Here is a 10,915-nt window from a genome sequence, read left to right as displayed (position 1 = left end):
TGCTGATGACTGGAGAATAAAACCTGGGCCCCCAGTCTAGCTGCTAGTCTTTGTCATCCTGGGGGATGCAGCAGTTGAGGTTGCAGTGTAGGCAGCAGTTCTGTATGTGCCTCCAAATAGGCGGCAGAGCTGTAATGCACCACCTTGTTTCTGTACTCTAGCAGCTTTAACTGGGGATCACGTCCTGCTTTGACAGATGATGCACAAACATGAAATAAAAGATGAATTACTAGCAGGAAGCTACCTGTAGCTCACAAAAGATGATAACAGGTTATGCACTGTGAGTGAAGGGGCGGCACTAACGCCTCCGGCTGAGCTGGAAAGGACGCAACAGCTGTGCAACAGAGAGCTGAGTCTCGGATACTACACAGCTTCCCCAGGACCCCGTGTCCAAAGCCCCAGTGACCTATCTGGCTTGGGACTTAAGCAGCTTAAGGAGTGACGGATCATTTCTGGCATTACCCCCCACATTGCTGAAAGAGTGAGATTTTCTAGTTGCTGACAAACAGAAAGAAAAACAAACTCTGGGTTCCAGTCTACAACCCTGTTCTTTTGCTAACCATTTAAAATATCTATTTAGGAAAACATCTAACTGGTCCTTCATCAAGCCTACAAAGATGAATTCTAAAATGACATTATAAGAAGGCCATGCTAAGTGCTTTGACAAAAAAACATGCAGACTCTGAAATGAAATCTTATTTACTGTGGCATTACTAAAGTGCTAAATAAACAGACAAGCTCAGAAGGGCTCGTAGGATGTGGGCGGGTGAATAAATGAGCTTTGATGCTGATGTCAGTCAACGCTAATTCCTATCCTTTGAAGAAAGTGCAATAAACATAGCTGCCAGGAATGTGAACTGGAATTGCTCTAATTAAATTAAATTTTCACTGGAATGAAAGTAGCTAAGCACCTTGCTTTGTCTCCTTTCTAACTGGACTAATTCAGATAATAATGACTTTCAGATTCTTCCATGACTAGGTAGGAGGGTAGGTTTCTTAAACATATGTAAGGATTTGAGTATGCAAAAAAAGCATTGTAGGAAATTCTGTGTATGTAAACCTTTAATTGTATTTTTCACTCAGAATTTATGACTCGATTTAGAATGTTTGATTGTCAAGAGGAAATGATCTGTACTAGCCAATTTTCAAGAGGAGATGATCTGTACTAGCCAATGAACACTTCATAGAAATATGGGCCAGTTTTTAAAGTTTATGCTTTTAAAAAGAGAGAAGTGTGCTTTCAATGGTTATGAACTACACACTGATCATGGATGGAGGCTGAGGATAAGAACCAAAAGTCAGTGCAAAGAAAAACAACAAAGGAGGAAAGATAAGAAAATGAAGACAGATGATCTCTGGATAATCCCTCTTTTTTTTGTCTCCGTGTTTCAAACAACACCTTTTGCAGATCCATTGAGTGATCTGTCTGTCCAAACTTTGCAATTTTACTTAGCAAGAAAGGTTTTGATAGGGCTACTCTTTTTAGAGGAACATAAACATAAAAATAGAGTTATTTCAGTACTTTTTTTTTTTAACCAGTGTTTTTTGAAGTGATCTTATTAGTTACCAAGAACAGCATGGCCAGAACTAAATATCTGATATATATGATCTATATCTGAGTTACAAGTGTTATTGATTTTAAATCATGTAAGGGACTCTAATGTGATAAAAATATGAATAGATGCATCTATACGTCTTATACATAGGTATAGTTTCTTAATTTATAATGGTGCTTTCTATCTGTGCCATCTGTCAGTTTCCAAAATCGGTTAGTTATAGCAAATTGGCCTGATGAGGAGGGATTCCATTAGTTACATCACTTCCAAAGATGAACACTAGATGGCAGTGGAAGACAGGAGCTGCTGAGTGGAGTGGAACTAAAACTGTCTTGAACTTTCCCAAATTCCTGCTCTCAGGGGAGGATCACTGGAGCATAAGCAGTATTTTGTAGATATATTTCGTGGAAAAAAAAGGGAAAGTGTCACAGGAATTACAGAATTGTATGAGGTGACTGAGCAGTCTCTTGAGTCTAGAGAAAAAATCAGCACAATTAGAGATTTAGTGCCAGAATGTGATATTAAGTGATGAGGCCTGGTGGCAAAACTGTCTGGGCTGAGCTTTCCTCTTTCATTTGCTCTTGCTGCTTTGCAGAAAGGAGATCTCTCCTTAAATTCATATGTTCTTTCCCGTTTACTGTCGCTTTCCTGGAGCGATACTCCAGCCCAAATCTCAACAGTTAAGAATGCCATCTTCCACAATGTTTCATGCTCTGATCTTGTCTGATCAAATACAAGTTATCAGGCTGATACAAAAGACACATTCCTGGTGTTTGGGATGAAATCTGAGCCAGAATGCAGAATTATAATGAGACTTTAATAAAAACCATGTTGAGTGAAGAGGGACAGGGAGCGAATCAGCATCTCTGACTCAGGCTGCAATCCCTGACTTCCCAGCCATGGGCAGTTTGACTCTGGGTGTTGCACATGATTCTGAGAGACTTTTAAAGAACCAGCTATCCTCACAATGGGGTGAAAGTGTAGCAGCCTGTGGTGTATGAGGGATTCACTGTGAAGTATGGGATGTTTTACTCTGGTCTTTAAAAAACATGAATATGCAGTTTTACTTAAAGTTTAACTCAAAAGTTAGGCAATGCCACAGCTGTGAGTAGCTGCATTTTGGCTCATTCTGTGCGCTAAATGAGGCAGAGATCCTTTGGGACAAAATTGTACGCGATCATGCAATTAAAAATTAACACATATGTGCAAGACAGCACAGTTACGGATGTGGCAAGCTTTTCCTGGTGTTTCAGCACTTAATGATCTAGATGTTCTTTGCTATATGTGACTTCATACAACAGTATTAGGCTTTTTGTTCTGGAAGTGTGCATGCAGTGTGATGCTGTGGCCCTGTTGAGGCGGGCAGAGAAGGAACCTGTGAAGATATGTTATATCAAGGGAGAAACCGCCCTTTGTGTTTGTCAAGGGTTTATGGGCGTTAGGCCTGATTCTGTGACAAAGGGGATGAGGGACCCACGGGCCCACGTCCCGGGAAAAGGGGAAAAGGGTAGGGAGATAGCCCTGAGAGCAAAGAACAGCGGCAACAATCTGAGGAGAAACAAACTAATTTACTAAATAAGATATCGGAATGCAAAACAACACACTATAATACAATATAATTACAATTTAAGCTGATAAATCCAATACAGAGAGAGAGAATGTCCCAGAATCAAGGTAGGCCTTACTGTACTACCGACGATAAGACGGCTGGAGAGCGAGGTGCTGCCAAGACGAGAGACGGCGGAAAAAGGGACGAGGTCTCGTGATCTGCAAGTTTTTATACTGCAAGCTTTTATCTTTTCCCTCCAGCTGGAAAATGGTAACAGAGGAGCAAAGTACCGTGGGGACTGTAGTAGTCCTTCTCTTCTGAGGAACAGGTACATTCACTACATGATGTTATGATGTGGAGTACCAATAACCGAAAATCATAAAACCATGGCAGTGTTACAAAACCCCCATTCACAGGGCTCTGTGTGCCCTCTCTCTCACCCCTCAAGGCACGCTGATCCTGTTTTGGGGTTTGTGCATGTTGCTCCGCCAGGGAAACTTTTGTGTCAGCCTTTTGCCATCAAATTCTTTTCCAGATCTTTATTTTAGGTTGGACACTGGGAAACATTTCTTCTCAGAAGGAGCGGTGAGGCATTGGCACAGGCTTCCCAGGGAGGTGGTGGAGTTGCCGTCCTTGGAGGTGTTCAAGAACTGTGTGGATGTGGCACACGGATGGGCGACGTGCGGCGTAGGGCTTTACTACAGTGACCGCCAATCCCAAGTGACGGTGGGCACCACACATGTGGCCGCCACCTTCGCCGCGCCACACTCAAGATGGCGGCCGGCAGCTACCAGGCTCGGCGCCGCTCTCAAGATGGCTGCGTCCCCATCTCCTTGCCCCGCCCCGTCGCCGGCGCCGACTTCCGGAGGGAGAGGGCGTCCGTCCCATGGTAACTGCGCCACGGCGGAGACGCCGCGGGGGCTGCTCGCTTCCTGCCGCGACGACGGGCTCAGGCAGGGCAGTGGCGGCCGCGTCCGGGACCCCGTCGCAGGCAGCCTACAGGTAGGCGCCGTGGAGTGGGCGGCTTCCCGGCTTCCCGGCTTCCCGCCTCCTCTCCTCCTCTCCTCGCCCGGCGTGCGGGGCGGGAAGCCGAGGGGAGCTACCGGGGGAGGCGGTCCCTCAGCGCTGCCGAGGTGCGTGCGCGGCCCCGCGGCAGGAGGGCGGTAACGGCCGCAGCCGGCCCCGGAGGGCACGTGGGGCCCCGCCCGGTTCGCGGCCGCTCGGGCGAGGCTCCGCTCGGGAACTGCGTCCTGCGGGGCGCGGCCCCACTCCGCCCGCCCCCGCCGCGTCCCTCCCTCCGGGCCTGGCCTCGGTGCCGGGCTGTTAGCGGGGCTCCGCTGGGGCAGCGCGCTCCGTCTGTGTCTCTTCAGCGCCGGCAAGTGCTGTAGGTGGGCTGGAGGAGCCGCTGAGGCGGAGCGATGTACGGAGGTGTATGGGCTGCCTCCGGTGTGAGGAACAGCGCCCGCTGGCTCCTTCCCTTCTTCTGGTGGAGGGTATTAAAAGTTCACTTGGGAACGCTCCTGCGTGGAAGACAGTACGGTGCTCTCTGTTTTCTCACCCTCTGGGTTAGAATGAAAACTAAGGCTTTGCAGAAGGAGCAATGGTTCAAACTGTGTTGGCGAGTGGAATCATAGAGTGGTTTGGGTTGGAAGGGACCTCAGAGCCCACCCAGTCCCAAACCCTGCCGTGGGCAGGGCTTCCCCCCCCCCCCCCAGCTCAGGCTGCCCAGGGCCCCATCCAGCCTGGCCTTGAGCGCCTCCAGGGATGGGGCACCACAGCTTCTGTGGGCAGCTGTGCCAGGGCCTCACTGCCTGAGATGGGGTCTGTTTCTTCCCCAGGAGAGGCACAAAGTCGTTGCTGAAAAGATGTGCCTGCAGGGTGTGTGTGTTATAAATGAACTGAGCTGTCTGATCAGAGTGCAAGCAGTTTGCTAGGGAACGTTTATGGAACTGCTGTCTTGGACACGCAAACAAAAAAGCCCCTGTTACATACCTGTAAATCAGTAACAAGCACTTTAGATAGCACATCCTCATTGTCAGTGGGCTCATTATTAAACATGGTCAGCTGTGAAAGTATTGATCAGTAGAGTTGCAGAGGATTCAAGGGGTGAGAAAGCAACCGGGGCAGATAAGGACACAGGATCATCCCGAGAGTGAATTCCTTTACTGGGCGAAGAGACCAGAGCCTGAGGCAAAGAGCCTGTAGGGATGGAAGGGATGTATTGTGGAACAGTCTTCAGAGTGGGGATATGAAATCACAGAATGGGTTAGGTTGCAAAGGACCTTAAAGATCATCTAGTTCCAAACTCCTGCCGTGGGCAGGATTGCCACCCACCAGATCAGGCTGCCCATGTTTATTAGAAAGCTATAAGTACTTAAAATATCAGCCTTTATAGGCTCTTGCTGCAAGCACTTAAGTTTGTGGTCACTAAATTGTTGACCATAACAAATAATAATGTTTATAAACACTTGCTTGGAGGAAAACTTGTGCTTTAGTTTTTCAGCAGCTTCTATAAACCACATCTGCTATTGGGAAGCTGCTGGGCTTACAATACAAGTGAGCTGAGATACAAATTAAAAAGCCTAAACAAACAAAAAAAAAACCTTGATGTTTTAGTAATTATCTTTAGGCTGGAAGCTTACAGAGCACAGCAGCCTTTGCTGACACTATTCTGTGTAGGAAAAAAAATGTCGTGGTCATTGCATTACGTATTTTAGGAATCATTAAATAAAAGCAAAATCAAATCCTTCTGAAAGATTTATTTCTTCTTTCACAGCAGAGTGAGTAATATCCTGTAGTAGTATAATAGCCTAGTTTGAGAGCACAGTTATTTTGGGACCAGAAGCTTAAATGTGTTACATGAGTTAAAAGCAGATGGGTGATGAAATTAAGGCCTTACTACATTACTACATAGTAATGCAGAATGCAGAAGAGCACCTTAGGTTTTGAGACTTTGTAGTGTAACTCAGGAGAACTTTTCCCTTTTGGGTGCAGTGTCTATACATGGGGAATAAAACACAGCCGTTGGATTTTTATTATTAATCTGCTTTTGAATTCCCTGTAACAGATGTAAGGTTACTTATGGGTTGCAGTGTGATCAGTAAGGCTTGTTCACCTGTGTAGGAGCTGGAGAAGAGCAGTGCTGGTGTTTGGGCTTTCCTGTGCAGGGCTTTGCTTCAATCTGTTTGCCTTCTCCTGCTAATTATTAATAGACAAGGCATGACTTCAGGAGGAAGCTTGCTCTATAGTTATTTATTGTTGGCGGACACGCTTAAGCATTGCTGAGAAAGGCAGATTTTTTTCCTTTGACTTTTTCCTCATCTTTTCTTTCTGAATCTGTTTGTGTTGTGACTCTGTTGGAGAAAGGCATGCAAAGCTATTTTGCACTGATCAGAGAATTACTGTAGCAGGAACAAAAGATGTTGATATGGGGAGAGCAGTCCCAAAGGACCTTGGGGAAAAAAGAGATGGAATTGAGCTTAGTAGCCTCCAAAAAAGTCTCGCTGTAGAAGAGGTGAAAAATAAGACCATAAAAGAACAAAGGTAAAAAGAACATGTGAAAACACTTAGTTCTCATAATGTTACCCTTTCCCATGAGGAGTCTTTTTGAATGGCTTTCATAGTAATGTTTCTCATATGTTAACCATAGATGTGAGCAGTAAGCTTTGCTTTCCTCTAAGCCTTTAACAGAGATGATTGATTTACTAGCTTTGATAGAAGTATAGAATTACTTGCAAACTTTGAAATACATAATAAGCACCTCAGATAATTAGCAAGCATACCGCTATCTCTCTTCAAAGTAATCAATGGAATTAATTTGGTTTGGTAACCGTGGCTATTTTCTTGTTCAGCGACCATATGGTATTTGTGAGCTTAGTGTGACTTCCTGTGAGCAGCTCTTACCAAGTCAGCTGTGCTTTGGTGTGAAGTGCAACGAAAATTAAACACTCTTGGAAGGTGTGAAAATGCTCTTTCTGATATTAAAAGAAATAAAGACAGGTTACTTTTCTGCCCAAAAGAAAAGCAGGTTGCTTTGTGGCATAAGAGTGGACTGTAACCTCTAAATGATATGTTTAGTGAGACCGTAATGCTAAAATAGTCAAAGCTTTCAGCTCCTGCTTGCTTGACACTGAGGGTTTTAGTCAAAATAACTTGACATATTGATGTTTTCTTGTAAACAAAGTACTTCTTTACTGTAAAAATGAAAGCTGTGTTACTGTAATTTACCCTTCTAAAGGGATCTCTCCTAAGTGAAGTATAATACACTGATGAGTCCTGATATTAATAGAACAGCAAGATGAAATTCCTGTCTGAACTTTGATTTTAAGACTTGCAGTAGTCAAAAGCTGTCTGTCATCTGTCAAACAACTTCGGTAACACCACGTTCAACAAGTCGAGAGCATGGTGCAGCTGACTTGGTGAAAACTGGAATAATGGAAGATGCCTTGGCTAGGAAGGCTGTTTGTAAAGGAGCTTTATGATGTTAAAAGGTGAATTCTTGAAGCTATCTATCCTCTACTGTCTGTGCATATTACTCGCAGCTTAACTTTCTCTGAGGCAGATTCTCTCGCATTCAATATTAAGATAAATAAATCTGTCTGGTAGACTGTGAGGAAGGAGAACTGGAATCAGGTGGTGGTGTGGGAGGGAGATCTCAGAAGTGATGAGGCTGGATGAGCAGGGTGAAGAGAAGCAAGGAAAGCTGCTGGGGATGGGGTGGGGGAAGCGGGGGTCACCCTTAAGGCTGCTGGTGGAGATGTGAGATAGCATAGGCCATACGAGGATAAAAGTCTGTGGGGAGGGAAGGTGGCACTGAGGGGAGACAGAGAGTAGCTGGTTGGTGGATAGGTGGGTAAGAAATATAGAATCACAGAATATCCCGAGCTGGAAGAGACCCGTAAGGATCATTTAGTCCAACCCCAGGCTCCACACAGCACCACCCAAAATCCAAACCCCATGTCTGAGAGCACTGTCAAAACGCCTCTTGAACTCCACCATCTGTTCCGTGCCCCCAGCCCTGGGCAGCCTGTTCTGTGCCCACCGCCCTCTGGGGCAGTCCGTGTCCCTGACCCCCAGCTGCCCCTCCCCTGACACAGCTCCATGCCGTCCCCTCGGGCCCTGTTGCTGTCACAGAGAGCAGAGCTCAGCGCTGCCCTCCGCTCCCTGTGAGGAGCTGCAGCCGCCATGAGGCCTCCCCTCAGCTCCTCTGCTCTGGGCTGAGCAAACCCAGCGGCCTCAGCCGCTCCCCGTTTCCTTATTCCTCGCTTTACATATTTCTGTAGTAAAGGTGAAAAGCTTGTGCTGTGGTTGACTGGTGTTTTCAGCAGATGTCTGGAAATTGTTTGCCTTCTGTTTGCAAGTATCTGAAGAAAGTTCTTGCTGCGTGTCTTAATCTATAGCACTGAGTTGTTTTTGTAGAGACAGGCAAACACAGCATGATAAAACCATTCTTGTGCTGTCTCTAGCACAACACAGTTCTTGTGCTTTTGTAGCACAAATTAATAAAAATGACTAAATTAAGCAGTAACTATTGACAGATGTGTGCTGTATTTTATTCTTGTACCGTCTCTCCTTGTTAATGATCTTGACATGCAGATAGATGCTAAGGAGACAGCTCTAGCTTTAATAGAAGGAAATGTATTCTTGTCATCTGAAAACATTTATGTTCCAGGCTCACGTGTGCATTCTAAGCAATAGTTCTTTCTTGCGTGGAGCCACAGTGCATGGAAATTCAGCTGCTGTTACCCCTGTGTTGCTAAGGATCTCTGGCCCCCTGGAGCTTTAATTCTTCATCTTCTATCTTTATGTAACTAAGGTTGGGCAAGGGCTGTGAACAGGCGTCTGTTGTAGGCTTCCTGATATTTCTCCCTGCTGCTGCCCGTGTGTGTGATAAGGTGTGTCTGCTGGAGCTGTAAAGAGTAAATCTCAAAGGCAGGCAGCTTTATTGCTACAGCTAACGCTGTGCTTGTTGCTTGCTTTCCCAAAGTACCACATTTGCAGCCTTTTGCTTCCTAGGCATTTGAAGAGAGTATTGATGAGCACTGTTTCAAGTTTGAAAGTGCCAAGTACGCTACAATTGCCTTATGACTTGTACTTGTTTAATCAATGAGTATTCTTTAGAAGTATTTTAGATCTATTTTAGATTTTATGACAAATATAAGAGATCAGTTATTTCCACGCACATCCTTTTAAAGCTTCTGAACTTGTGTCATATTTGACTGTATGTGCAACATACAATTTTTTTAGCATTTTTGGCTCATACCAGAGGCAAATGGATCTCGCTGTGTTCAGACTGCCTTTCACAAAGTGCCTGTGATTAAATATTTATGTATAGGATGGAGCATCAAGAGAGAGATTAGAGGAAGTGCGTTTTGTAAACATAAAATCCATTCTACCTGGAATGTGAGTGGATTGATGCAGCTCTGTTCACAGTTTTGCTGCAGGGAAGTGCTGAAGTTAAAGCTTTTTTCTGCGGTGCCTTATCCATGCTCTTTTGAGTTAATTCCTGTTAATTGTAAGATTTCGTGGGTTCCTGATGCCTGTAGACTGAGGCTCAAGGTACTTCTAGACCTGAAGTGAGACTAAAAGGCTTTCTTACGATTTTTTCCCATTTGTTTTCTCTGAATGTGGTTACTATGCTCAGCAACATGGCTGATGTGAGACGTTTCTGAAGATAAAAACATTTAATATTGTAATACCCATGCTGGTGTTCCAATATTGAAATAGCATGCTGGGCAGCAGTTTTCTGAGGTCGCATGAGAACTTGGTTTTGTGCAGACATCTTTGGGTAGGAGGAAGGAAGGAAGGGGATTTTGAGAACCAAGAGTAATTAATTAAAAATTGCCGCAGCTATGATGTTTTGGGCTTAGAAAATTACCGAGTACCATGCCACATAGTTTAAATATCTAAGTTAAAATATTTTCTTTAATATTATGTATGCTGTTCAAAATGATTGCATGAAGCTGAAGGGAATTTTTTTCCTGTTGGAATAAACTTTACCCTAGTCTGAAACATGTGTTCTCACTTATTGTTGATAGCTTCTTTAATACCATAAAAAAACTCCAGCAGGTATTGCAAGAATTCAGTAACTTAATCTTAACTCTTTGAAGTTAAATCACATGAAATGTTTTAATTCTATTGTGTTTTTGTAAAGGCTTCAGCATGACATACAAATCATTATTAAAATAAAAAGTCATTAATATAGCTTAGAACTCACTTCTGTGAAAGTGAAGTCTGGGGCTCTGAAAAACAATTTTTGTAGTCCTGAATTAATCATCGTGTATTTTCTCTGAAAGTTTATGCTTGGAAACAGAAAAAAGTAGAATTTGCATCAAAGCTTTTGGAGAACTAAAAAAAAATACAGTATTTGTAAATGTATTGCAGTATGATGGTGTTAATACGTTGCTTTTGTCACCAGTTTCAGTGTTGTGGTTGGCCAGGCGCTACAACTAGCCCTTCCAAGGGCAGCTGCTGACCTGCTGGGTCAGGAACTGTTTTTCCCTGCTTAACCTGCTGTTAGGCAAAGCCCGGGTCAGACCTGCTGCGAATTGGTCCTTTGGCAACTTGTTCTCTCTTTTTAAAAAAAAAAAAAAAAAAAAAAAAAAAAGGTAGAGATGGCATTAGTGTGAAAACAATTACTGGCTTTGTGAGTGGTGCTGTCGAGTTATGACTAAGTAGATTGATTTGCCCAGCCAACGTAAACTCCAGACAGATTTTTTTTTTCATGGCCTTTCCACGAGAGGGTCACATGGCTGTTTGTTATTGCCCTGAATATTGAGCTCTACAAACCAAAGTGCTTTACGGTGAAATG

General features: G+C 44.2%; 1 protein-coding gene across 4 annotated transcripts in view; it reads left to right on the top strand.

Annotated features, from left to right (window-relative positions):
* Window positions 3,930-10,915, top strand: part of DISP1 (dispatched RND transporter family member 1) — an 87,331-nt gene continuing 80,345 nt past the window's right edge. For 2 of the 4 annotated variants that reach the window (XM_021390537.1, XM_021390536.1), the window contains exon 1: window positions 3,930-4,107. In XM_021390537.1, coding sequence (XP_021246212.1) covers window positions 3,992-4,107 — 116 coding nt within the window. In that variant the 5' untranslated portion in view covers window positions 3,930-3,991. The remainder of the gene's footprint in view (window positions 4,108-10,915) is intronic. The other 2 variants (XM_021390543.1, XM_021390538.1) reach the window with 1 other exon arrangement.

Source organism: Numida meleagris, chromosome 3 (assembly GCF_002078875.1).
Source record: "Numida meleagris isolate 19003 breed g44 Domestic line chromosome 3, NumMel1.0, whole genome shotgun sequence".
Classification (NCBI taxonomy): Eukaryota; Metazoa; Chordata; class Aves; order Galliformes; family Numididae; genus Numida; species Numida meleagris.
The sequence above is the reverse complement of the archived record's forward strand: the minus strand, read 5'-3'. Positions and strand labels throughout refer to the sequence as shown.